Source organism: Microtus oregoni, unplaced genomic scaffold (genome assembly GCF_018167655.1).
Source record: "Microtus oregoni isolate MIOR12 unplaced genomic scaffold, Mior012 000025F_ref0000491, whole genome shotgun sequence".
In the NCBI taxonomy this organism is placed as follows: domain Eukaryota; kingdom Metazoa; phylum Chordata; class Mammalia; order Rodentia; family Cricetidae; genus Microtus; species Microtus oregoni.
Window position 1 is genome coordinate 16,715,779 of NW_024543084.1, and position 27,710 is coordinate 16,743,488.

Consider the following 27,710-nt stretch of genomic DNA (forward strand, 5'->3'; position numbering starts at 1 on the left):
CAGGAAGGGGAGGCGGAGCGAGATCGGAGCAAGTAGAGGAGGATGTGTTCTTGGTTGGATTGTAGCGGCGCAGGGGCGTGTCTAGGGCGTGGTCTTCAGGTCTGGCCCTGCCCCTAGAGTCCGACACTAAGCTCCGTAGCTCCTGCCTGACTCTTAGCCGGGAGTGTCAGACTGAGACAGTTCCCGGGCTGCAGGAGGTGACAAGGGAAACCATGACTGCAGTGGGCCGGAGGTGCTCTGCGCTGGGGCCCCGAAGGTGAGTGACTGAACAGACTCTAGGGAGAGCCTGGGGACAAGCAGGAGTGGCCCAGTGGGGGGGATGCTCGTCCCAGAGGCAACTGACACACACTGCCATGGGTTTAACATCTGGGGCTTTTCTTTCTTTTTCTTTATGAGGCAGGCTCTCATGTAGCACAGGCTGTGCTCAAACTTTTTTTTTTTTTGAGACAGTTTATGTAGCCCTGGCTAACCTGGAACTCAAAGAGATCTGCTTGTCCCTGCCAAGTACTGGGATTAAAGGCAAGTGCCAGGATGTCCAGCTATACTCAAACTCTTGATCATCCTGCACATGAAAACAAGGGCAGGGCTTGCAGACCTGTGCCACCACACCTGGCAGCATCTGGATTGCTCTTGAGCTGTGACTGTTCTCTGCCCCCCCCCCCCCCCCCCCCCCCCCCCCCCCCCCCCCCCCCCCCGTCTCCCTCTCTCTCTCTCCTTCTCTCCCTCCTCATCTTCGGGCAGCTCCTGGAGATAGAACCCATCTTAATAAAGACAGAAAAGTTTGCCTGTTTGGCCCGCCTAGTGGAAGTCAGGATGAGAGTTTGACTCCACCCCCTGGGCTCTTGCTAACAACCTTCAGGAACATATTCGCCTCAGGCAGGGCCAGGGCCCTGATGAAGGGTCTTCAGAAGCTTTGTAAATGTCTAGGCCTCCGCCCAAGCTGTTATGGCACAGGCTTGTCCCAGGGATGCCTTTGACATCAGGCTTCTCCTGGAACCGACAAACAGAAACATTTGAGACACTCTGCCTCCCATCTCCTGAAGTGTTCAGAGGTTCTCAGGATGGGGTTAGCAGGCCAGATCAAACCCTGTTCTGGTGCCCCAGGACACAGTGTCCCCACAACAGCCCCAATCTCTGGGGACTATTGAACATTTTGTTACAGGAGTCCCTTGGAGTCGGGAGAGCAGTGGGTGTCCGGGCTAGCTCTGCCCCAGCTGGACGGATGGCTAAAAGTGCCAGTGAGCAGGATGGGGCCACCTTCCTGAGTGTCCCAAGGGGTCAATCTGGTGAATGTCAGAGTAGCCCAGGCTGGGGAGATGGTGCCCTCCCCCATCCTGAAAAGGCAGGGTGCACCTGGAGCAGGAGGAAGGAAGGGGAAGAGGTGAGGCTGCAGGGATTTCCTGGTGCCCTATCTTTGCTGAGATCATGGAGGATGAGGCAGGAGTCAGAGGAGACTTTCAGCTGGCCTGCATCCTCCACACAGCCTTCTGCTGAAGGAAATGAGACAGCGGGCCAACTGCCCCTTGCCCCTAAATCAGTGTGCCAGAGGATGAGGCCAGGCCTGGAGAAGGAGGGGACCCCACACGTGCCCCATGTACCCACACAGCAATATCAAGCCAGGGTCCCATGACTTACCAGCTAGCAAGGCTCTGAAAGTGAGAAGCCCCTTTGCTTTGTTTGCCCAGTGGTTAGACCAGAGCCTAGAGAAGACAGCTCTCCTGGGGTTCTGCGTTTGTGAGAACTGCAGTTAGTTTGCTCCCAGACCAACTCTCAGCTCAAGATCTTAACCACTAGGCCATACTTCCCTCCCTCAGAGAAAGCCTGAGAGCCTTTTCTGTCGCTGTTTCAAATGACTTTCCACAGTGCCCTGGTATCCAGGCGCATTTCCCAGAAGAGCACTTAGGGTTACCCCAGTCAAGCCGAGTTAGCAGTTCGTTGGTTTTATTTTTATATGTATTTTTACACTTGTATTTATCATTACGTTGGTGTGGGGCCTGTCCCAATGTGTGCATGTGTGGAGGCCAGAGGAGGCTTTGTGGCTCTCTCCCGTGTGTGGGACGCAGGGACTGATGTCAGTCAGGCTGCATGGCGATCACAAGAACTTCACTCACTAGCGTCGTTCATTTTGCTATTTCCTGAGTTATACTGGGGCTTCACACTCATCCTAGGCTTTGAGCAGAGAGCAGCGAGCACAGATAGCTGAACCTATGGAGACCTCATCCCAGAACCAGCGAGTCAGATGGTAAACCAGACAGGTGAGTTCTAGGAAGAGCTAGAGAAGAACTAGCAAGCAGATTTACAATGAGGTGAGGGTCTCGGAGTGCTGTCCGTTTAGAAAGGTTAGGAAGAAGCCGGCAGTGGTGGCGCACACCTTTAATCCCAGCACTCCAGAGGCAGAGGCAGGCAGATCTCTGAGTCTGAGGCCAGTCTGGTCTACAGAGTTCCAGGACAGCCAGGGCTACACAGAAAAGCCCTGATTTTGGGAAGAAAAAAAGAAAAAAGAAAGTTAGGGAGGAAAAAATAATTGAACAAAGAAAGAATGAATGTACTTACTGACTGGGGGAAAAAGTGAGCCAAGAAGGAAGAGTGGCATATGCAGAGGCCCTGAGATGGGGGCGCCTTTGACCTGTTTGATCATTAGCAGCCGAGATCAGAACACCCAAGTGAGGATGGGAGAAGAAACAGAGCAAATGAGTTTAGGGTGCCTCACTGACTTGTTTCAGGAGAATCCTTCTCCTTGCAGATATGGTCACCTTTTTACTTACCTTCTGTGTCAGGGTCTCATTTAGCCCAGGTTGGCCTTGAACTCACTACAGGACTGAGGGTAACCTTGAACATCTGATCCTCCTATTTCTCAAGTGCTGGGATTACAGGGGCACAGTACACCCCTGATCTTATGGGATGTAGGGATGGAGCCCAGGGCTTCCTGCAAGCTAAGCAAGCATTCTACCCGCTGAGCTGCGTCCAGCCTGTTGACACTGTGACTGCGTTAGTTTGCAGTGCATGCTGGGCTGCAAGCATAGCTGTCCTCAGCCTCACTGTAGCCCAGAGGCTGGGCACATCTGCAGGGGGGATCTAGACTCTGTCCTCTGTAGTGCCTCCCTTGAATGTCCTTTGCCATCTTTCCAGACAACCAGATCCAACCCCAAGAAGGCTATTTGAAAGGACACTGAAACTAGGGTAAATGACACCCTAAAAGAGAGCTAGAGCACCCTATGTTGTCCAAGCCATAGTGCCAGGCACGGCAAACAGGCCAGGACACCCCCCTTCCCCATTTCCTTCTGGAATGTTGATTCTGATTCAAGAATTTCCAAGTCTCCCCAGAGTCCCACGACCCTCTCGGCCCTGCAGAGTGACGTCAGCTGCCAGGCATCTGGTAGCTATTACCCGATTACCCGTGGAGAGGGGGGTCACTGTGGGCCTATCTTGAGCAGCCTCCCTGGTCCATGTCTTGTGAAGGGGCCCAGCTGCTGCTGGCTCTCATTTCCTGTGGAGACTTTCTCACAGTCCCTGAGACCCCAGGATGCCTTGGGCTGTGGGAACCTGACTGTCTCAGGAAAGATGAGCTTTTCCCAATACTGACCTCCACTCTGCTTCCAGCCCTTAAGGGACCCTTTATACAGGTAGCTGGACCTGTGTGGGGTGAAGGCTAAGCAGGACGGGCTTAGACGCCCAGAGATGTGTGTCATTGAGTGAGTCCCCGTCCCTCTGACCCTTAGTTTTCCTGCGTGGTGACAACTAGATAGGAAGTAGGGACCTGGACCTGGACCAAGGGCCAGGTGCTCAGGTTAGAGGAGGGGAAACTGAGTCCCATAGCTTCCTACCTCCTTCTTAGGTGCCTTTCAGAATCCCCAAGGATCTTCTGCAAACCCTCCCCTCCCCAGTTCCTCTCCCCAATCCTGTCTCTTGCCCATGTGGGTGAAATGCTATTTAGCCCCATCTCCTCCCCAGCTTCCTTCTGTTCCCACCCAGGATTAGCCCCTCATTTCCAAGGGTGTCACTCCCTATGAGGGGCACAACAGACACTGGGGCCGGCAGGCCACTTCAGCTATGTAGTTTTGGCCACCACAGCGAGCCACTGCCCATACTCCTCCCTCTAGGGGCCTCGCTGTGCCTCTCTCCAGCAGGTTCCCAGCCACCCTTAGCAGCTCAGGCTCAGCATCCTTGACTCTGCTCATCTTCCTAAGCCAGTCCTTTTCCTGATGGCTCCCCACAGCCAGGAGGACATCAGGGATGTGGCTGACCCAGTGGCAGCCTGTGCTACGGGGTGGGGAAGGGAGTAAATCCCAGAGACTTCTTGGTAGAGACTCTGAGTCCCCACGGCTGTCACTGTCTCAGAAGAGACCTGGCTTTCTCTGCTTAGGACACTGAAGCTGAAGGCACACACCAGAAACCATTACTTTCACTCCCTGAGAGTGAGCAAAACTTAGAGGAAAGCCGGGCGGTGGTGGCGCACGCCTTTAATCCCAGCACTCGGGAGGCAGGCGGATCTCTGTGAGTTCGAGGCCAGCCTGGTCTACAAGAGCTAGTGCCAGGACAGGCTCCAAAGCTACAGAGAAACCCTGTCTTGAAAAACTAAAAAAAAAAAACAAAAAAAAAAAAACCCAACAACAACAAAAAAAAAACTTAGAGGAAGATGGCTGAGGTGTTGCTCATCTGTAATCCCATCATTTGGGAAGAAGGGGGGGCGGAGATTATGGGTTCAAGGTCAACCTGAATCAGAGTGAGACCCTGTCTCAAAATCTAAAGATAAAAGTTGGGCAGTATAGCGCACGCCTTTAATCCCAGCACTCGGGAGCAGAGGTAGGTGAGTTCGAGACCAGCCTGGTCGACAAAGCAAGTTCCAGGACAGCCGGGGCTGTTACACAGAGAAACCCTGTCTCAGAAAACAAAACAAACAGATCTAAAGCAAGACAGCCACGTGTGATGGCAAACACCTGCTGTAATCTGACCTAGCACTTGGGAAGTAGAGGCAGGAGGATCAGGAGTTCAAGGCCAGCCTTGGGTACATAGCAAGTTTGAGACCAGCCTAGGTTTTTATTGAGAAAAAATAAAAATTAGGCCTATGGAAGGAAAGCTCTATCCCCCAGGAGAGCGGCATTGAAACCCGGAGCCCACATGGGCGAGGGGACCCGGCCCTCATCCTCATATGAGCACTGTGGCCTTCCAGTACAGACATGATGTACTCTCTGAAAATGAGGAAGCCAGCCTCAGAGAGAGTAAGGCAGGTGGCAGAGCTGGACAGTTCTCTCCTCAGGCCATCTGACCAGACGCTCAGGCCCAAAGGAACAAACCTGGGGACAGAGAGAGGGCGACCATGCCTGGTGGAGGATGGGACAACCTCCCCCTCCTGGAAGTTCACCCTTCCTTCCAGTCCTGGCCAGAGGTCCCTGAAGGTAAAGTTCCAGCATGCATCAGGGAAATAAAGGATAATGGGTACTAATTACTACTCATTAATGCAATTAATTAAGCTGGTATATGCAACGCATGGTGTCAGTTATCAGAACAAATCAGTTAATACAGGCAATTAAAGGGGTTGGTTATTTAAATAATGAATGCTGCCGATGAATGTGCCTGTTTTAGCTCAGTTGTCACTATTGCTTGGTAATTGATTTCACCGCTAATATTAAGAGGAAAGTGTCTTTGAAGTATATAATGTAAGAAATAATGAATTAATTCACGAAGCTGAGTTTTCACGAACACTTTGATTCCTGGATTGGATTGTTACAGTGAGAGGGAGAGGGTCTAGAAGTCTCCTAGCAAACTGACAGCTACAGGTCAAGGAAGAACCAGCCTGGCCCCTGGCTGGAAGCAGATAGGACGGCCCCGGCAGAGGGAATGTCGTGTGCAAAGGCCGAGAGGCTTCAGACCCTGGGGTTCTTTGGAAATAGTTTATGGCGGCTGGAAAGCAAGAAAGGGCAAGGAAAGAGAGGAATCATGTCCAGAGGAGGCGCGGAGCTCAACGGTGCAGGGCTTGCTTCTCACACACGAGGCATTGGGTGCTGGGGCTGGCAAGATGGTTCTGGGCACTAAAGCATTTCCTTCGTGGGTCTGAGGACCTGAGTCCAAACCTCTAGAACCCACGAGACAGCCAGACGCATAAGCATGAGGATCTGTAGTCTGTGTTCATAATGGGAAGGTGGGAGATGAGGACAGGAGAATCCTTGGAGACTTGCTGCCAGCTAGCATGGCAAATGCAGCAGGAAGCCAACAGAGACCCCATCTCAAGGTGGAAGGTGGAGACTGGCACCCCAGGTTATCCTCTGATCCCCACATCAGTGCCGCGGTATGCATAGGCCTGTACACACACACACACACACACACACACACACACACACACACACACCAGGTGCTTGTCAGTTTCTCAGCATTGTTCTGAGCCAATGTCTGGAGGGGAAAGTACAGGAACAGTAAGAACCTTGCCAGGCGATGGTGGCACACGCCTGTAATCCCAGCACTCTGGAGGCAGAGGCAGGTGGATCTCTGAGTTTGAGGCCAGCCTGGTCTACATAAAGAGTTCTGGGACAGCCGGGGCTGTTCCACAGAGAAACCCTGTCTCAAAATTGAAAAAGAAAAAGAAAAAGAAAATAAAAAGAAAGAAAGAAAGAGCAACCCTGAGGATTGGGTACTTGCAATCAGGCCTTGGCTGGAGCAGCGGGTGGAGTGAGTGTGCCTGGGCCTGGCAGGAAGAAGCCCATCCCAAGCAACCTGTTAGGAACCTTGACTTCCAGGCTGATAGGGCTGGGCCCCTGCTGCCAGAGGGTGGGGCAAGGGAAGCTGTGCTCCAGTTTTTAACAGGGCCACCAGGAGTTGGCCTGTGTTAGTCATGTCGGGTACTGGGGTGCCCTTGTGGCTGGCAAGGGAGGTTAAGGGATCATAGCTCCTTGACCTGAGGCTCTGCCTTGGGTAACCCCCCTGGCTCTGGCCACCTACACAAGCTGATCCCTAGGGCAGCACCCCATCCTTGAGGCTGTATTCCTGCCCTGGAACCGAGAGGAAGTGGACAGGAAGCAGGAGGAAGCACCGGGCTGATCCCAGTGTGTCCCTGACAATTTGTTCCCGGTGGGAGGATTTCCGGACCTGAATGGCCGGAAATGTTGGGATGGGACACCTCACCCAGGAAGAGGGGACAGAACAGACAGGGGAGGGGCTCCCTCCTGGCAGTGTCATTGACTGGGGAGCATTCAAAAGGCTTTGGAAACCTGTGCTGTTGCAGGCTGCAGCTTAAGAGACAAACAGGTTAGAGCCAGGAAGGACATTCTAGTAGAAGTCTAAAAGACTTCAGAATGTTAGAACGGGGCCCTTGCTCTCAGGAGCTGGCGGGGGTCATTCTTTTCTTTCTTTCTTCCTTTTTCCCTTTCAGCTCATCTTTTCTTTGGAGTGTTAAGCTCTTGTGTTTAAGCATACATTTTTTCCCCATTTTGCAGGTAGGAAACCCGAGGAGCAAGTGTTCAGCCTAAAAGAATGGCTGAGCACCATGGCCACTGGCCGGGGCTGCTTACTGTTCATGTGCACCACTGAGCTGCGACCTCGCTGGGGATTGGGGTTCACTGGTGAATGACAGTCACACCTTCATAGGGTCTCTGTTGATTTTCACTTGAGAGACAAATTCAAAATGGTTGCTGCAGGTGGGGGTTGGCGAGATTAGGGGAGTGGAGGCAGATGGGAGGTGGAGGGTGAGGAGGATGGGCTGTATGTGGGGTGTCCCCCGGGAGGCTTCTCTGAGGACTTTAAACTGAGCCCTGAAGAAAGAGGAGAAGAGAAAAGCTTTGTGAAAATCTGGGAAAAGGGAGATCCAGGCAGTTTCTCCCAAGTAAGTACCAAGGCCCTGAGGCGGGAAGGAGCTGGCAAGGCCAATGCGTTGGGGCCGAATGAGGGGCAGGATGGCTGAGGAGTGTTGGTGCGATAGGCAGTCGGGCACCACCAGCACACACAGCCACAGAGGTGGGGCCTGCGGGCCCACATACGGCTGTTTGCTAGCGTGATAACAGCCCCCTTTATTCTCAAGGAGACAGAGAGTGTGGGGATGATAAATCGCACTGCTGTGGAGAGAGAATACGTTTTATTCTTTAGCAGATAGGGCTGAGGACGCGGCTCAGCTGTAGTGTGCTTACCTAGAGCGTGCAGGGCCAGGCCTCTCTTCCCCAGCACTGGAGAAGAGGGGAGGAATTTTAGACAGGTCTGCAGTTGTCACCTATAATCTTGGCTACTCTGGAGTCTGAGACAGTCTTGAATCTAGGAATTCAGACCAGACTAAGCGACTGAGTGAGGCTTGGTGATTAAGGGGAACTCCTGGAGAGTGGGGTCACTTGCTTTGGCTACTTAGTCGCTGTCTGGTATCAGAACTGAAACTCATAGTTCGGGCAAGTGGACATGGGGAAACAGCAAGAGTCAGGGGTGGCCTGGCTTCAGGGGAGACTTGGTCATACTCTGTTCTAAGGGAGGATTTCCTGCTTGGCGGGGTGTGGCCTGTGGCATGGATCAAGGGCTGCTGAATGGGCCATAGCCTGCTGGTGGGCCAAGGGTGGGAAGTGGACCCGAGCCTTTGGCTGTCACAGCAGGAAGAAGGGAGCTGGGACCCCAAGAAGGGAAGGCAGTGGAGGACAAGCAGCTGCTTGTGGGCGGCAAATTGGAGATGCCTCAAACATGGAGAGGACTGAAGGGAACAGGAGGGCCCGGGTGAGGAATGGGCCTGCCTTAGAGGAAGGTTTACGTTCTTTAGGCCATGCTGGGCTGAGTGTGGTGATGCGCCTCTGTATCCCCAGAATTCATGTGGAGGCAGGAGGAGCAAGTTCAAAGCCTGTCACACCTACCTAGCACATTTGAGTTCAGTCTGGGCTACATGAGACCCTGTCTCAGTCAAATGCAAAATAAAAAAGCGTACATGCATGTGCGTACATGTGCACACACATGTACATACAAACACACACACAAAGCTGTGGCCGGGGGAAGTGACTCACATAGGGGAAGGTTGTTTGTTCAATATCCTGGAAAAAATAGCCTCCAAGAATAGGTGTGTATGGGTATAACCAGTGGTGGCTAGGTTTGTACAGGGACAAGCTAATATGCTGGCAACATAGACTAAGGAGTGAAGGGCTAGGAGAGGGGTTGAGCCTCAGCCTAGGCCCTCCAGCGCTTAGAGTCAGGGGTAGGGATCAGGTTGGGGAAGCAGGGAGAAGAAGCAGACATCAGGAAAGTAGAAGTCATGAACTGGATGCTCACCCTGAGTCCTCCAGACAACTCCTTCAGGCATTGGCTGTCTTTGTTTCTGATCTATAGAGAGGAAACCCAGGATCAGAGAGGTGAAAGAACCTCCGCAGGGTTGCACAGCCTGCGGGGTGGAACAGCCATGAATCCTCCTGCCCTATATAAGCATTCTGGGCTCCCAAAACAGGGCCAGGCCCCAGGCCAACAGGCAGGTGGACACTTAAGAAATCTGAGAAACATTGAGAATATTCACTTCTTTTCCCTTCTTCCAGGGCTGCTGGAGAACTGGAGGCTGCTGGCGACTATGTGAAGGTAGGAGGGGCAGGCTGGGCTTGGCTGTGGACCGATAGAGCACCCCATGCCTGTTAAGAACCTGACTTCCTCCTGGGAGGAGAAGGTCGGGAGGGTGGGCAGCCCTCAGGGACAGGGGATCATTCTGGGCAGCTATTTTCCATGCTTCCTGTCACTCTGCTGGCCTCAGACCCACCAGCTGGACAGCATTCCAAGGATGTCCCCATGCAGTGGCCCCCACAGTGAGATCCCACCCAGTCTTGGGGCATCTACTGAGCGCTGGTGCTGGAAGGGGGAAGAGGAGTAGTAGCTCAGCTTTTCAGCATAGACCGGGCACAATTCACAGACATCAAGAGCCTAGTTCGGGAGCTGGGGCTATGGCTCAGTTGATAGAGTGCTTGCCTAGTCTGCGGAGGCCTTGGGGGTCAATCCCCAGCACCACATACAATGAGTGGTCTTGTGTGCCTGTAACCCCAGCACTCAAGGGGCAGAGGATAAAGTCGAGGTCATCCTCTGCTACAAAGTGAGTTTGAGGCCAGTCTAGGTGAAAGAAACAAGCAAAAAGCCACATGGTGGTAGCTCACGCCTTTAATCCCAGCACTCTGGAGCGGGAGGTAGAGACAGGCCGATCTCTGTGAATTAAAAGGAAATAAGCAAAAAGCCTAACATCGTAAATACTGGCAGTGTTTACAATGCAGTTTGTGTGTATATGAGTACACGCTTGTATCTTTCTCTCTCTGTGTGTGTGTAGTTGCTCCTGTCCACTGTGGGTGTCGCTGTGACCTGGGGTTTCACTGACAGGCCCATGGCCCCCCCAGGATCTTCCCGTGTTCACTCCCGGTGCCAAGATTACAAACCAGAGCCATTGCACCTGTTTTTGTTGTTGTTTGTTTGGTTCGGTTTTTAATTACGGCTGTTGGATGTTGGACGCATGTCCTTGTGTTTGTGTGCCTGACACTTCACAGAGTGAGCCCGTCACACAGTGCAGAGTGTTGTCATTGTTGTTTGTTGAGCACAATGGCACATGATTGCCGTGCACAATTTGGGAGGTAGAGGTAGGAGGACGGCGGTTAGTGGCGGCTTCAGGCCACAGTGGACTGTCTACAGTGCAGACCCTGTCTCAGCAGGAAAACATGGGTTTGCAAATAACAGTAGTAATAACAAAGACTAAGTAGCATTTTGAAAGCCGATTCTCTGGAAATTAACGCAGGCTGCTGAAAACAGCTGTTTGTTCTTCTGCAAACTTAGAAAACTTTTTATTTGTTTATTTGTTTGTTTATTGTGAACATACTAGGGTGTGCATGCTGGCATCAGAGAACAGACTGTTGAAGTCAGCTCTCTCCCTCTGCCATGTGGGTTCTGGGGACTGAACTCAGGTCCCCGGCCTCGGCAGCAGGTGCCCTTATTTTTTTTTTTTAATTTATTTATTTATTAAGGATTTCTGCCTCGTCCCCACAACCGCTTCCCATTTCCCTCCCCCTCCCCCGATCAAGTCCCCCCCCCCCCCCATCTGCTCGAAGAGCAATCAGGATTCCCTGACCTGTGGGAAGCCCAAGGACTGCCCACCTCTATCCAGGTCTCGTAAGGTGAGCATCCAAACTGCCTAGGCTCCCACAAAGCCAGTACGTGCAGTAGGATCAAAAACCCACTGCAATTGTTCTTGAATTCTCAGTATTCCTCATTGTCCGCTATGTTCAGCTAGTCCGGATTTATCCCATGCTTTTTCAGACCTAGGCCAGCTGGCCTTGGTGAGATCCCAATAGAACATCCCCATTGTCTTAGTGTGTGGGTGCACCCCTCGTGGTCCTGAGTTCCTTGCTCGTGCTCCGTCTCCTTCTGCTCCTGATTTGGACCTTGAGATTTCTGTCCGGTGCTCCCGTGTGGGTCTCTGTCTCTGTCTCCTTTCTTCGCCTGATGAAGGTTAATATTCTTGAGGATGCCTATGTGTTTGTCTTTGGATTCACCTTATTTAGCTTCTCTAGGAACATGAATTATAGGCTCAATGTCCTTTATTTATGGCTAGAAGCAGGTGCCCTTATTCACTAAGCCATCTCCCGAATCCCAACTCATATTGGGTTTTCCATTTGCAGGTTAGAAACTTAGGACTTTCTCACACTCATGAGCGATTCTGTGGGGCAGAGCTGGTACTGTGCCCCATGCTTGATGCTCAGACTCCATACAATGTCCTTGGCCCTTCTGCCATCAGAAGCTTCTTTTGAGCCAGGCCTTGGATGAACATCAAATACTGCAGAGGGCAAGGAAAAGTGCCATGGATACAAAGGGCTGTCAGGCCAGGCAGGAACCTGAGAATTACTCAGGGTTTGGGCACGTTCTCTAATCCATCAGACTTATGACTGACTGATTTATTTGTTTGTTTGTTTGTTTGAGACAGGGTTTCTCAGTATAATAGTTCTAGTTGTCCTGGAACTTGCTCTGTAGACCAGGCTGGCCGCGAACTCACAGAGATCCACGTGCCTCTGCCTCCTGAGTGCTGGGATTAAAAGTGTGAGCCACCCCTCCCAGTTGATTGATTTATTTTAAGACATTCTCATAGTGTAGTCCTGGAATTCATTATATAGAACAACTTGGTCTCAAACACCAGCTTCTACCTCTGCAGTGCTGGGATTAAAGATATGTGTCAACAGCAGGTGTGTGTGCGTGCATGGGTGCTTACGTGTGTGTGTGTGTGTGTGTGTATTCATGACAGGGTCTCATGCAGCCCAGGGTAGCTTCAATCTTACTACGTAGTCAAAGATGACCTTGAACTTCTTATCCTCCCATCTCTACTTCCAGAGTGCTGGGATTTCAGTCATCCACCACCATGCTTGGCTTATGTGCTGCTGGGCATCAGATCCAAGGCTTCCTACAGTCAGGGCCAGTGTCTGGATTTTGGTCCCAAGTTTGGCAGTGACTTGCTTCTCTGACACTTAGCATTTGCTCATGTGAAGTGGGGGACCTTGGGGACTCAGTGAGTCTGTGCCCACTAGGGAATTCTTGAGTCTGGACCAGGGCAGTCTGGCCTGGACCCAGATTTCAGGGACATCAAGTCCGAGAGCTGCTGTAGCACAGGGGAGGGGCTATATGGGGGGGGGGCGGAGCCGGGATGGGACTGGAATGCCACAGATCAGCTATGCCTGTCAAGGCAGTGAGAACCTTATAAAGTTTGGGGGCTCTCTTCTCTCTCTTTTATCTATCTATCTATCTATCTATTTATTATGTATACAATATTCTGCCTGGCCGGGCGGTGGTGGCGCACGCCTTTAATCCCAGCACTCGGGAGGCAGAGGCAGGCGGATCTCTGTGAGTTCGAGACCAGCCTGGTCTACAAGAGCTAGTTCCAGGACAGGCTCCAAAACCACAGAGAAACCCTGTCTGGAAAAAACAAAAACAAAAAACCAAAAACAATATTCTGCCTGCAGGCCAGAAGAGGGCACCAGACCTCATTACAGATGGTTGTGAGCCACCATATGGTTGCTGGGATTTGAACTCAGGACCTTTGGAAGAGCAGGCAATGCTCCTAACCGCTGAGCCATCTCTCCAGCCCCCTTTCTTTTTTCCTTATGAAATTAAAATATAGATTTCAGGGTGAGGACATAACTGGGGTACAGCCTTTGTCTACCTTTTTGAGGCCCTAGGTTCCATTTCCATTACAGAGGGGAAAAGACTGAAAAACCTTCAGAGGAGGAACACCTGCTCACTGGAACTGCTGGGCAATCCTCAAAGCAAGTTTAGCTTTGTTTTAAAGTCTCTACTGGTGAGGGTTGGAATTAGTTGTTTCCAAACTTTGTTCCTGCCCTGAACGATTCAACAATGAAGAGTGCCCAGAACTCCAAAGTCCCCAGACAATGACAGGGACCCTGGACTCTCAGGATTTCAAAATACCAAGCCCATAAGGTTTCACACTCCATGCTCAGAGCTTCAGGTATATCTATAGAAAATAATCATCTAGGGTCCAAAGAGGTGGACTCTGCATGAGGTCACACAGCCTGTGGGAAGGAAGAGTTTGGATGCCCTATCTTGTTCTTGTTGTTGTTAGTTATAAGAATAGGTCTCCTGTAGCCCAGACTGGCCTTGAACTTGTGATACTCCACCTCCTGAGTGCTGAGATTACAGTGTGTGCCACCACGTCCAGTTTATGTAGTGCTGGGGATTGCATGCTGGGCAAGCGAGCATTCTACCAGCTAAACCACATCCAAACCTGCAAGTCCAGACTTTGATTGTGTGATTCCTTCTGTGCTGGCATGGGACTCAGTGCCTAACCCTTGGCAGGCATGCACTCTAGGCGAGCTCTTACCCCAAACTCAGGTTTTGTGATACCCACTTAATAGGGCGTCTTTATGGATAGCTATCTTTACCAGGCAACTTATTTGATTGAGCTTGGTGACACTCACAAAGTTCTGCACGTCTTCGCCTTGTATTCCAGACGTCTCCACACAAGCCAGTCCGGGCTCAAAGAGAAGGACCCCAGGGTGGGGAGCCTGGGGAGTTAGAGAGGCAGGTGGGCTGCGCTTGGCGCTCCAACAGCCTCCGGACTGTGGCACTGCCAGAATCAGCTGTTCTCAATCAGAGATGAGAAACCCGAAGCCACAAAGGATTGGGTTAAACATGAGGATTTTTGTAGCTTTAGATTGAATTGAATTCAGGGTGCCTGTTGGCTCGGAGTCTGAAAGACCCAGAGGGGCGCGAGAGTAACGAAAAGCGGGAGCCTTATTGCCCGCCTCGGGGTCCCCACTCCACCCCGCTGCCCTGGGTGCCATCCCTCTTTGCAGGTCCTGGGGAACCCACATAGGGGAATGGGGTGGTGGAGGAGGGAGGAACAATGGTCCCCTCCCCTCCCTCTCCTCGCTCCCCTCCCTCCCCAGCTGGCTGGAGGGTGGGGTCTCCCCGCCCCGCCTCCCTGCTCCTCCTCCGACCAGGCGATGAGGTAATCGCGCCGCTGAGAGGCACGCGCAGCCGGTGCCCAGCCCGGTCGGTCCCCGCGCCCCTTCCCGCACCCCTGACACGCTCGGGGGACCTGGGTCTCCCGGTTGCACCATGACGGAGCGCTGCAGCCTGTGGAGTGCGCTGTCCGCCGCTGCCTGCTGCTTCTACCGTGGCTCACTGGTGCAGGTGCAGGTGAGGGGGCGGCGCGGGGACCCGGGTCACTGCGCCCGGCCGGCTGTGATGGGTACCGCAGTCCGAGAGCATCCCCGTAGGGTTGGCCGGGCCAGGGGCGAAGGGAGGGGGCGGGGTCGCTCCAAGCTCACCTCGGGGTACCCAGGGCGCTCCGCGGGGTGCGGGTCCAGGGGGTCATTCCTGAGACTCTGGACTGCAAGAGATGTGGGAGCGAGTTGGAACTGGGACTCGGCTGGGAGGTGGGCTTCCTCCAGTCTGCTATGGGGTCCCTGCTGCTGACCCTGAGCCACCTGGGTCCCCATTGTACCAGGGACGCAGGGCTGGGATCTAGAAGCAGAGTTAAGGGCAGTATGCTACAGGGCACGCGGCGGAGACTACAGTGTCGCTACCCTCCAGCCATCTGGGTGGGTTCAGGGTGCTGGGGGTGCAGGTCTCGCAGGCCAGTTGGCCCAGCAGTGCAGGAGCGCCCAGTGGCGGTGCGAGGGTTAAACGGAAGGGGGTGGAGGGGAGGACCCGGACCCCGCCTCTCTGCGGAGCATCCTCTGGGGTGGCTGTGTCAGGGGTTGGGATACCTAAGGGAGCTGGGGGAATAGTGCTGGACATTGGCTGGTGGGAAGAGGTTAAGACCCTGACAGAGGTTCTCCCCATTGCTGCCTCTCGGGCTTCCTGGGAGACGCGGAGCACCTCACCTCTGAGCTCCCCCAACCTCACACACACACTTGCTCCGAGCCCGCCTGAATGACGGCCCCGCCGGCGGCGGAGCGCAGCATCCCCGCACGGGCCAATCAGGCGTGCGCAGGCTGGGAGGCGGTGAGATCATCTCTGGCCAATCGCATTGCTCCGAGCGCAGGGATGCTGCATTCTCACCTACCCCCCCCCCCCCAACTCTTGGGAGCTGAAGACCCTGAGGCCCAGGGTGAGGAGGAGGTCACAGGGGTTCTAGGGCTTCCTACCCCTAGGTGTGTGGAAGGTTGGGGTCTTCACCCCCAACTCTAACCTTTGATTAGGGCTGGAAATGAGGTACCATTCTCCAGAACCCTTTACAGATGAAGCTACACAAGCCCAGCCAGGGAAGTGACTGGTCCAAGGTCACACAGTGTCATGTCCACGTTCTTTCCAAAATTGGGAGGGGAGTTCCAGTGTGTGCTGTTAGGAGCAGAGAGTGGTGTGTGTGTGTGTGTGTGTGTGTGTGTGTGTGTGTGTGTGTATGGTGGCTGGGTACAGGATCCATTTCATGTGCTTCTCACCTTTCTTTCCCAGAATCCTATGTGGTTTGAAGGGGTGCGTGGGGGGGGAGGCCTGCACTGCTGTGGGCACTTCAGAATGGAAGGGAGGAGGCTAGGACTGGAGAGATGGCTTAGTGGTGAAGAGCGCTGGCTGCTCTTCCAGAGGGCTCGGGTTCGAGTCCCAGCATCCACTTGGCAGCTCACACCTGTCAATAATTCCAAGATTAGGTACAGAAACACATGCAGGCAAAACACCAGTGCACACAAAATAAAATGAGTTATTTACAAAAAGAAAAAGGGAGGAGGCTAATGATCTTAAGGAATAAGGGGACCTCTTGGAGAAGTGTCGTGGACTGAAAAGGCCCAAATCTCAGCTTTGCCAAGACTTCTTTGCCCTGCTAGGGCATTGATTTCTGCCATGTTGCGGGCAGTCCCTGTCTTTTCCCCTGCGCGACCAGATGGTTCCCTCTGTCTCTAGAACTTGGGAGGCGCTCTGGGCCCCACTGCCATGTGTTCCTTGATTTTGCTTTAGCTGCCCTTTAAAGAATGACCCAGCCGGGCGGTGGTGGCGCACGCCTTTAATCCCAGCACTTGGGAGGCAGAGGCAGGCGGATCTCTGTGAGTTCGAGACCAGCCTGGCCTACAAGAGCTAGTTCCAGGACAGGCTCCAAAACCACAGAGAAACCCTGTCTCGAAAAAACTAAAAAAAAAAAAAAAAAAAAAAGAATGACCCATCCTGCTCCCAGGATTCCTGCTGGTGTCCATCCTGTCTGCCCCCCAGCCTTCTTCCCTTCCCCCCCGACCATTGGCCACTAACACCCTTTCCTTTCCTTGTTGCCTCCGGCTCCTCTGCTACAGACGGGAGTGAGGCTGGCACCACACTGCACTCTGGGTGATGTCCTAGCTCCCCAGGCAGCACCATACTCTGCCCAACTTGCCCACCATCCATAGACCCAAATCTGCCCACAGGGCCCCACTTTTGCCCCAGCTCTTCCCTGTCCACCTGCCTTCCATCCCGTTTTTCTCCGTCTCTGACCAGGCAGGGGGCACTGCAGCTCTGAAGGTGTAGACACCTGGAATTAAGTGTGGGGGTCTGCATGGGTACCTCTAGGACAGTGGGCTATCCTGGGCACCTCTAGGACAGTGGGCTATCCTGGTCACCTTGTGCTCCAGCCTCAGCATAGCACCCAAGTCTGCCTGGTCCTGGTTGAGTGAACGCAGTTGGGGAGTCTCCCTGTTACTGGAGCTGGAATCTTGCTGTTGGGAAACAGTGGAGACAAGGAAGGAGTCTGTATGGAGTGTGCACTTAGGTCTGGAAATGCTTGAGGACTGACTTGCCAGACACTGGGGGCAGCCAGGAGAGACTCTGTTCCCCTGCCATACCTGCCCATATACTTCTGACCAATTCTAGAGTATATGTCCCGGGGCAGCCATCTTTAGGGATTGACAAAGCCACACAGGGACAAGAGTGGCCGTTAGGTGAGGCAGATCCTGGAGTCCCACTTATTTTACTGAGGAAAGAGTTAAGGCCCAGACTGCTCAGATGGGGTGGGCTTGCCTCTATGACGGGTGTCCTCTGATAATAGGATGCCTGGGGTTGGGTCACCTCTAAAACCAGGACTGCCCACCATGGGTAACTGGGAAGGCAGAGCCCTTGACATTAACTTCAGTGAGTGACTATAGACTCCCCTGCTGGCCTGCAGCTTCCAATCTGGGGATCACTTGAGATTGCAAGGGGGAGGAGCCTGGAGAATTGTAATGGGCAGTGAAGCCAGCTGTGAGGGGCCCCTGCCCCTGTAATGACTGCCTTCGGCCCTCTGTCATGCAGTTCACATCCCCACATGTAGCCTCGTCTGTTTAGCTAGTTGGTCCAGGTCTCTCAGACTGACCTGTAGACAGCTTCCCTTCAAGATGGCCCTGCGGACTCTAGACTCTAGAGGGTTTTTGTACCGAAGTCTCCTTCAGGAGGTCTCTAGTCCCTCAGTCACAGACTTAATCTTCTGGTCAGGAGAGAGCAGGGACTCTTTGGCGCTGTCCAGCACCCTGGTGCTGATGGCAGCTGCCTTGCTTGGCTAAGCTCCTGTCTCAGCTTGGGGACTTACTGGATGGAGAACAGGGCCTGACTTAGGCTTCACCGTATCCACCCCTTGCATAGGTACTTCTGGTAGAATAAATTGAGATTTTACTCTATCTGGGATAGGGACCCACAGTGAGGAGCCGCGGCAAGCATTTTAGTGTCCTCAACAATCCCGGGATTAAAGATGAGCTGGGGAAGAATGGGTTGAGAGGAAAAAGGAAGGGGCTGAGGCACTGGACACCAATCTCACTCTCCCCATGCAGTTCTCCAAGGAGAAGTACATTCTTGACTCCTCGCCGGAGAAGCTGCACAAGGAGTTGGAAGAGGAGCTGAAGCTCAACAGCACAGACCTCCGCAGCCATGCCTGGTACCACGGACGCATCCCTCGGGAGGTGAGCGGGCTCCAGGCAGGGATCTCAGCCCTGGCCCCTTCTACCCACACCTTGGCCAACCTCGGCCCGGCTCCAGTCACCCCAGAGTCTCTGACTTGTCCATTGGTGAAGATGAGGCTTATATTACCATTTACTGTGTAACTTTGAGAGAGTGCCATCACCTCTCCGGGCCTGTCCTCCCTATGATGGAGAGAATATCTCCTCCGAAGGCAGTTGTGGACTCTCTAGTGAGACCCTGTGTCAAACGCAGGGACTATGGTCAAGGTGAGGTGAGCTAATGCGGGTCAGGTAGGACGTCCGGCTCACTGAGTGTGAGCCCGAGGAAAGTTGTTCTTACTATGTTTTGTAATTTCTGGTTTATAGATCAGCCCCATGTGAGCTTGGTTAGAGAACAACCTTTTGGCTTTTTGAGACAGGGTTTCTCTGTGTAGCTCTGGCTGTCCCGGACTCACTCTGTAGATCAGGCTGGCCTTGCACTCAGAACCGCCTGCCTCTGCCTCCTGAGTGCTGAGAACATTTATTTTTTAGGTCTCAGTTTTGGCCACATGGAGTATCTGGGCTTAGGGGACTTTGTAAATCACGGACCTGGATTGATGAATCACCTGGCCCAGTGCCCCAGCACAGGGGATCAAGTTCGTGGAGATGGATACATATGATGGCAGCTTCCTTGGTGGCTGGTGGCCCTGATGTGTGCAGAGCACCAGGTCTTCACAGTGTACAAGTGGAGCGCTGGGTAGAAACACAGCAGGAAGGGCCCTGAATGGAGCTATGGGAGATGAACACATTTGTCAGCTTTATTCTAGACAGAGAGAGTATCTAGAGGGAGCAGACACACCCAGAGATGCCCTGGGGTTCAGGGTGGGTGGAGGACGGTGTCTGGAACTCACTTGCCTGACAAGAACCCTGAAAGGGGCTGGGTCTGAGACCTAGGTCTGTAATCACAGTGATTCCAACACTTCCAGTCATTGTCCCCTGTGCACATTCCAAGTGCCACCTCCTGCCTTTCCTGGGCCTCAGCTGAGGTGCCACCTTGGAACCTGGTTCTAAGCTTCAGCTGTCTGATGTCTACCAGCTATGCTCTGGATGCTGCCTTGGTGTCCCCAGTTCAAAGTCTCCATGTCCCCCGACCCCGGCTCTGGTGTTCTGGTAAACTTAGTTTCTCCGTACCTTCTGTAGGTCTCTGAGACCCTGGTGCAGCGCAACGGGGACTTCCTCATCCGGGACTCACTCACCAGCCTTGGGGACTATGTACTCACGTGCCGCTGGCACAACCAGGCCTTGCACTTCAAAATTAACAAGGTGGTGGTGAAGGCGGGTGAGAGCTACACCCACATCCAGTACCTCTTTGAGCAGGAGAGCTTCGACCACGTGCCAGCTCTCGTGCGCTACCACGTGGGCAGCCGTAAGGCTGTGTCCGAGCAGAGCGGGGCTATCATCTACTGCCCTGTCAACCGCACCTTCCCACTGCGCTACCTCGAGGCCAGCTATGGCCTGAGCCAGGCCAGCAGCAAGGCTGCCAGCCCCGTCAGCCCCTCGGGCTCCAAGGGCAGCCACATGAAGAGACGAAGCGTTACCATGACCGACGGGCTCACCACTGACAAGGTCACCCGCAACAATGGCTGCCCCAACAGGTCAGCCAGGTCTCCACTCTCCTGGTTTGTTAAATGGGGTGTTAATAACGAGAAAACGGGTATGGATGGGAGGCCCAGTTTCCCTGAGCCATGTGAGGCTCTGTGCAGGGGAGTGGGAGGCTGAGGGCACCGGTGAGAGGCTGTCTATGGAGAGGATGGGGTCTATGGTCTAATTTACAGGGACCATGGGGATAAGTTGGGCTCTGGCCTGCATGTCTCTCCCTGTCATTCCAAGAGAGACATAGAAGAGCCCGAGGAGCCTCAGCTTAGCCAGGTGTCCCCAAACTGTGTCTCTAAGCCTAGGAGAAGAGAATTCTGGGTAGGGATGGATAGGGAAAGCAGGGTAACTGAGGGAGGGAGGTGACTGGGAAGTAAGCCAGTGGAAGCAGATAGAGCTGTGCCCGCTGAAGACCAGGGTCTGTGGGAGTCAGGCCCGCTGGGGGCTCTGTCTAGGAGTCGGGACTGCTGTGGGTCCACTGAGGTCAAAGCCCACTGGGGCCAGGGCTGGGAGTCGTCTGCTCCACCTGAGCTCTTGCATCTCCAGCTTTCGCATTTGTCCATTGAGAAATTGAATGTGACAATCACTTTTTCTGCTTCTGAAGTTAAGGGGGTGGGGAGCAGGGTCCCCTGATTTCTGACCTTGGGGCTCATGGAATCCCTATCCACAGCACCTCACTGCCCCGTCCTCGGGACGCCATCAGGAACTGTGCCCTCAGCATGGACCAGATCCCAGAACTTCACTCACCCCTGTCTCCTATCTCTGAGAGCCCCAGCTCCCCTGCCTATAGCACTGGTAAGCTCGCAGAGGGGGTGGGCAATGTCTGTGGCTTGTTCCTGCATCAACAGTTCACAGAGTTCCCATGGGTGCCAGGCGGTGGGCACGAAATCGGTTCTCAGCATGAGCCCCAGGATGAAGGAAGCCGCTGGAGGTGTGGCATGGGCCAGGGCTCGAGGCTGTGGCATACACTCACGCTGCAGTGCTTGGCCGCTGCAGTGCTTGGCCTCCGCAGGCAAAGCTCCCACTCTGTCTGCCTAGCAAGGACCCAGCAAGTGCATCCCTAGGTCCTGGTGTTAGTTTAGACCAGGCTAACCCAGGCTGTATGCTTTGCTGTTTGTTGTTCCTTTGAGACGGTTTCTCTGTGTAGCCTCGGCTGTCCTGGAACTCACTCTGTAGACCAGGCTGTCCTTGAACTCACAGAGATCCACCTGCCTCGGCCTCCCAAGTGCTGGGATTAAAAAGTGTCTAACAAACTGAAACCTAATCACCCAGCAAACATTTTACATTTTAGAGAAGTTTAAGGTTTATAACATAATCGAGATCACGGTACTCTGTGCTTATAAATTCAAAGAAAAGTCAACACATGCCCCCAGTTTATTTCTGAAAATATAAGCAAAACAAACCTCAAATGGTTAAACAAAATGTCTTATCCCCAAAGTGGCCAAAGCATTGTGACAGGCACTGTCTCCGGGAGCCTTGGCTTGGAGGAAGCGTTCTGTGCCTCTAGAATGTCACCGGGTGCCCCACGGCTCCCCTTGAACTCAAGGCCACCAGCTTTGTCAGTGTACACACTTGCTTTCTTTTGTTTGTTTGTTTGTCTGTTTGTGTGTTTTGTTTTTTGAGTCAGAGTTTCTTTGTAGCTTTAGGACCTGTCCTGAAACTCACTGTGGCCTCGAACTCACAGAGATCCACCTGCCTCTGCCTCCCGAGTGCTGGGAGTACACCACTGCCTGGCCACACTTGCTTTCAAAACAGCGCCTCCATGAGAAAACATTTATTTATTTTTACTTCTATTTATTTATTTTGGGTTTTTTGAGACAGGGTTTTTCTGTGTAACAGCCATGGCTATTCTGGAACTCACTCTGTAGACCAGGCTGGCCTCGAACTTGCAGAGATTTACCTGCCTCTGCCTTCCGCATGCTAGGATTAAAGGCGTGCGCCATCACTGCCCAGCTACTTTCATTTTTTTAGACAGAGACTCACTGTGTAGCCCTGGCTGACCTGGAACTCACTATGTGGATCAGGCTGGCCTCAAACTCATAGAACTGCCTGCTTCTGTCTCCTAAGTGCTGGGATTAAAGGATTACACTGCCACACCTTGCTTGTCTCTGCCTCATGAGGGCTAGGATTGCCGGCATGAGCCACCACACCTGATTTACTGTTTTGTTTTATAATTTCTTTACATTTGCTAACTTATTTGTATGTGTGGTACTGGGGGGGGGGCACAAATGGTCCACAGCACATGTGGGGAGGTCAGTGACAACTCAGAATGTTGTTGCTCTCTACCGTGTGGGTTCCAGGGATCTAACTTAGGCTGTTAGATGGTGATGTCTTCACTCACTGAGCCATCTAGCCCTTTCCCCTTTTTTGAGACAGGATCTCTCTAAGTACCTCAAGCTGGTTTGGAACTCATGTGGCTCTGGCTGGTGTTGTGTCCCACCATGCCTGGCAAGACAGGGTTTCTTTGCATAGCAGTCCTGGCTGTCCTGGAACTCAATTTGCAGACCAGGCTGGCCTCAAACTCACTGAGATCCTTGTAAACCAGGCTAGCCTTGAATTCACTGAGACTGACTATAGACCAGACTGGCCTTGAACTCATTGAGATCTGCCTGCCTCTGCCTCCCAATTGCTGGGATTAAAGGTGTGTGCCACCACTGCCAGGTAGCATTCACCTCTTTTTGTTGATGGTTTTACTGTTGACGGTGAATCTCCAGCTCTGGGCACACACCCCACACCCCATAAATCATTATTGCTAACTCGTTGGGTGATAAACTCCAACAAACAAGCTTTGCTTCTCTGGACCACCTGTGGCTTTCTGATGTTGCAGCCTCTTCGGGACAGGGGCATGCAAGCACCATTGGTTCAGGGACTGCTGAGTATCATGGAGCATCGGCCCCCACCTGCTGGAAGATGGGGACACCACCTCCATACACAAGATGGGGAAGTGGAGAAGGGGGACACTTTTAAGGGCAGCCGAGATAACCAGTCTCCTTTCTCCTTTCTGCAGTGACCCGTGTCCACGCTGCCCCCAACACCCCGTCTACCACAGCACAGCCTGCCTCGCCAGTAGCCCGCCGCTCCAGTGAACCTCAGTTATCTCATGGAAGTGCTCCAAAGCCTCCTGGGGAGTCAGAAAAGGGTCCCCACGGAAGCCCGTCTCACACCCTCTGTAAAGCTCCACCGTCCCCATCCCTCAACAGCTACAGCGACCCGGACTCTGGCCATTACTGTCAGCTACAGCCTCCTGTCCGTGGCAGCCGAGAGTGGGCCGCGGGAGAGGCCCCCCGGAAGACTCGGAGCTCTGGGGAGAGGCAAAAGGAACTGTCAGAAAATGGGGTCCCTGACGGGGAGAGGGGCAAGACCTTCACAGTCCCTGTCGTGGAAGCCACCTCGTCTTTCAACCTGGCTACCTTCCAGTCACAGCTGATCCCCAAGGAGAACCGGCCTCTGGAGGCGAGCCTTCTGCGCAAGGTCAAGGAGCTGCTGTCCTGTGTGGATGCCCGGACGCTGGCCCGGCACGTCACCAAGGTTGACTGCCTGGTAGGTGTTAGGAACGCACCTTCATCTTCCGGCTTTGTGGTCAGGAGTCAGAATTTGAGGGGCTGACTCCCAAGGACAGTGAAGCCATGGCCGGCTTCATGGGTGTCTTTCTAGGTGCTGGGACCCTGGGCTTATCTGTCATCTGGCACGAGGACCTCCTTTCTCTTCTTTTACTTTGTTTTGTTAGGAACTCACTATGTAGCTGTGGCTGGCCTCGAACTCACAGAGATCTGCCCGCCTCTGCCTCAGAGTGCTGGGATCAAAGGCGTGCACCACCGGCCCGGCCCATTTTCTTCTTTTAAAAAGCCAAAACCAAGATGTTCCTACAGCCTCTAGAAGTTGGTTTGGAATGAGGGCTGACGTTTTGAGGGAACTTAGAGAATGTCCTGGTTCCAGCCTAAAGAAAGTCAGCGCCTGACTTAGGGAGGAGAGGAACCTGGCCCCTGCCCCCACACCCCCTATTGGACAGCAAGCAAAAACCATTCTCTCACCACTGTCAAGATCCCACAGTGCGATCCTGCTATGAACCCTAGTTCTTCCTGTACCTCAGTTCTCTCTCTGTAGTTTGGGATATATGCTGGTCTGAGAAACCAGGAAGTGAGAAAAGACACGGAAGGGATGTTGCTAGGCGAGAAGAGGGGGAAACTGGGTTGCAGGCCCGAGTGTGTGAACTTGGGCCTTGGGTTGGCAGTCTAGGACAGTGGCATCCTGGCTCTTAATCTTAAGTGAGTATTTAACATGGCACATACCTCTGGACATTTTCCCATCCCCCCATTTTACAGATGGGGAAATTGAGGGTCATTCGGAAAGGGGTAATCACTTGCTCCGTGTTCTCAGTGGCTTCGCAGTCAGGCGACCCTCTTAGTTGACGCTCTGACTCCCAGATGGCTTGGACCAACTCTGACAGGAAATTAATCAGCCCTTTGGGCGTCTTTGCAGGTTGCTAGGATACTGGGCGTAACCAAGGAGATGCAGACCCTAATGGGAGTCCGCTGGGGCATGGAGCTGCTCACCCTCCCCCACGGCCGGCAGCTAAGACTAGACCTGCTGGAAAGGTAAGGTGTGCACCAGCCTTACCGGCTGTCCCAGGGCTCTGACCACTCCTCCCATTCCATTAGCCAATCGCAACCCTTTGGTATTCGGCTCAAAGCCAGGCTGATTTTCCAAAGACAGCAGCTCATCAATCGGCTTCTTTTCTCGCATTCCCACGTCCATCAATCTTGGTCCCGCCCACCGTTACTGTCCACTGTGTTCATTCTAAAACTCCGCCCTTCGGATTTCGCCGATCAACTACAAGCCCCTCCTCCTGGCATCCCGATCCCGCCCCTGACTTATAGTGTCCAGTTGGGCTCCCTTCGCCTTTGCCTGTCACTCTGACTGCGCCCCTTAGTCCTTAACTCTGCTCTCGGCCTCGGCCCTTTAAGACCTACACCTGGCCCCGCCGTGTGTCACTTCCCCTCTGACCCGACCTCTCCCACAGATTCCATACCATGTCCATCATGCTGGCGGTGGACATCCTGGGCTGCACGGGCTCCGCAGAGGAGCGGGCAGCTCTGCTGCATAAGACCATCCAGCTGGCGGCCGAGCTGCGGGGGACGATGGGCAACATGTTCAGCTTCGCTGCGGTCATGGGCGCCCTGGAGATGGCCCAGGTACTGAGGGGTCCGCGGGGCGCGTCCCCTGTGGGGGTGGGGTGGGGGAGGATAGAGGATAGAAGAGCTTCCTGAGTCTCTGGGTTCCTTTGTGAAAGACCCAAAAGAGTTCTCCCACGTTTTACCATCAGATCCCTTCTCTGGGCCTCTGTTGCCCTACCTGTAAGACGAATGACAAACACTGAGGTTAAAGAATATACAGACAGTGTGTTGGTGGGCGGGCTGGAGAGATTGCTCCACCGAAGAGAGCATCCTGTTCTTGCTAGAGGGCGCATGGTCTTTCCATTCCCAGTCTCCAAGACACAACAGCCTACACCTCCTACTCCGCCTTCTAGTCTTGAGTGCCCATGGGGCACAAAAATACACTAAGGCACACACACGTACACATAAAATAAGAAAATCCTGAGAAAACAGAACATACGGTGGGAGCAGGTTCCAGCTTAGTTATTAGAGTGCATCACCACAATTCGATTGCCTGCACCGCATAAACCAGGCATGGTGGTGCATGTTTATAACCCTGGCACTGGGAAGTGGAACTGGGGGACCAGAAATTCAGTACATGACACTCTGCTCCCAAACAACCAGGACATACAGTGTCTTTGGTTTGAGGAGCTTTCTGTAGGCGAGGCACCACACAGCCCGTCGTGAGAGAGACTCCGTGTTGTCCTATCTTACAGAGGCACAGCAGCAGCTGGGGAGGTCACTCAGTCCAAAGCTGAGATTTAGGTTTTGTGAATGTGTTGCCATGGTTTCATGGATGATGTATGAAAAGCACCCTTCCCATTTCATGAGTGACAGCCAGGGAAATAATTATTGTCCCACATCAGGGTGTCCATTCAGTCAGTGGAGTGGCCTGTGACCAGCTGCTCCTGGAGGGTCTTTTCCTAGCCCGTGTCTCATAGCCCGGTCTCCCCAGATCTCGCGGCTGGAACAGACGTGGGTGACCCTGCGGCAGCGGCACACGGAGGGTGCCATTCTGTATGAGAAGAAGCTCAAGCCTTTCCTCAAAAGTCTCAATGAGGGCAAAGGTACCTTCCTTCTGACTCTGCCTTCTCTGGCTTACCAGAGTCTCTTCTGGGGTGGCGAGGGTGTGAGTGTGGCTGTTTTCCTTTTCCCTGTGGGGTGGCCATGTCCGCCCTGTCCACGTCCAGGGTGGGCTAACCAGGGAAAGAGGGCACTGTCCCAGGTGACCGGTGCTCTCTGGGATTGTAGAGGGCGGCAGGGTCTTCAGGTCTAACTGCCCGTCGCCCCCTCTACAGAAAGCCCGCCCCTGAGCAACACCACCTTCCCCCACGTGCTGCCGTTCATTACTCTGCTGGAGTGTGACTCGGCCCCCGCCGAGGGCCCTGAACCCTGGGGCAGCACAGAACACGGCGTGGAGGTTGTGCTAGCCCACTTGGAGGCTGCCCGCACTGTGGCACAGCACGGGGGTCTCTATCACACCAACGCCGAGGTCAAGCTGCAGGGTGAGTAGCGGCCATGTCTCTAGGATCCTGTCCTCTACTGGCTTTCCTCATCTCCCTCTTTCCACGCTGCTCCCCTGTCTCCAGCCATGCACTGACATTTCCCGCTCCTCAGTCTTGCCTCCCGGCTCCCTTACCCCGTCAATCTTGTCACTCATTGGTTCCACAAGCGGTTGTCAGCCAGAGCATCAACTGACGATGTGAGGTGGGTTGAGAGGCACTGACATCTTTTGAGTGTCTTGAACGAACGCACAAAGCCCCAGGTCCCACCCCCGGTGCCACCTGCACACACACAAACACAAATCACCACCTAGTCTTTACCAGATCCCAGGTTGCAAATACTTGAAGGAAGACTAGGTGCCAACTGCAAGCCGTATTCTCCGCTGTGTTTTGTTGGGTTAGGGAAAGGTTCCTATGAGCAGGGCCCTGAAGAATGAGGCCCCTCCTCGAGACCCCTGCCATGTCTCCCCTCTCCAGACCCCTGATGTGTCCCCTCCTCTTCCCTCTCCCCCACAGGGTTCCAGGCCCGGCCGGAGCTGCTGGAAGTGTTCAGCACGGAGTTCCAGATGCGTCTCCTCTGGGGCAGCCAGGGCGCCGGCAGCAGCCAGGCCCGGCGCTATGAGAAGTTTGAAAAAGTCCTCACTGCCTTGTCCCACAAGCTGGAACCTGTCATCCGCTCTAGCGAGCTGTGACCCCGGAGAACTTGCCTCTCTGCAGCTGCGGGCAGCATTGGGGGCAGAGGGGTTCAGGACTTTCCCCAGACACCACAGGAACACTGTGATCGGCCCAAGAATGTTCTGGGTTCAGCTCCAGGATCCCCTTTGCACTTCCAGGGTTCTGAATGGACTTGGAATTCCATCCTTCCATCAGACACACACAGAGTATCCCTTCCTGAAGGACAGGGACCTCTGTCCCTCCCACCGGCTTCCGCTGTTTCCCATCTCCGCCGAGGTGCCCTGTTTTTGAGCCAGGGGAGGCTTCCCGTCCCTCTGCCTTCCTCTAGCTCTCCATCTTGCTGTAAATAAGTCTGACCTGTAAATATATGTACAGAAGCCGCGCCTTCTCTTTCATACAATAAACTTGAATGACCTTCTTCTGTCCTGGCTAAGAGGAGGCAC

At 53.6% G+C, this 27,710-nt stretch overlaps 1 protein-coding gene across 2 annotated transcripts; it reads left to right on the forward strand.

Moving 5' to 3' along the window:
* The first annotated feature begins 140 nt into the window (after positions 1-140).
* Sh2d3c (SH2 domain containing 3C) lies at positions 141-27,703 on the forward strand. Of its 2 annotated transcripts, XM_041674537.1 has the most exons (11): positions 141-256; positions 9,480-9,519; positions 18,180-18,308; positions 19,485-19,939; positions 20,608-20,732; positions 22,945-23,477; positions 24,417-24,532; positions 24,958-25,129; positions 26,046-26,157; positions 26,389-26,595; positions 27,109-27,703. In XM_041674537.1, exons 1-11 carry the CDS (start codon positions 213-215, stop codon positions 27,282-27,284), a joined length of 2,109 nt encoding a protein of 702 aa, XP_041530471.1. In that variant the 5' UTR covers positions 141-212; the 3' UTR covers positions 27,285-27,703. The 2 variants fall into 2 exon arrangements, with proteins under 2 accessions (XP_041530471.1, XP_041530472.1); XM_041674538.1 differs by lacking the exons at positions 141-256; positions 9,480-9,519 and adding an exon at positions 14,436-14,613.
* The last annotated feature ends 7 nt before the right edge of the window (positions 27,704-27,710 follow it).

Excerpts from the sequence above, each read along its gene's own strand:
- Sh2d3c (XM_041674537.1), top strand. The coding sequence starts at position 213 with ATGACTGCAGTGGGCCGGAGGTGCTCTGCGCTGGGGCCCCGAAG. Across the intron at positions 18,309-19,484 it reads ACGGACGCATCCCTCGGGAG|GTCTCTGAGACCCTGGTGCA; the intron begins GTGAGCGGGCTC and ends TACCTTCTGTAG. Across the intron at positions 24,533-24,957 it reads AGACTAGACCTGCTGGAAAG|ATTCCATACCATGTCCATCA; the intron begins GTAAGGTGTGCA and ends CCTCTCCCACAG.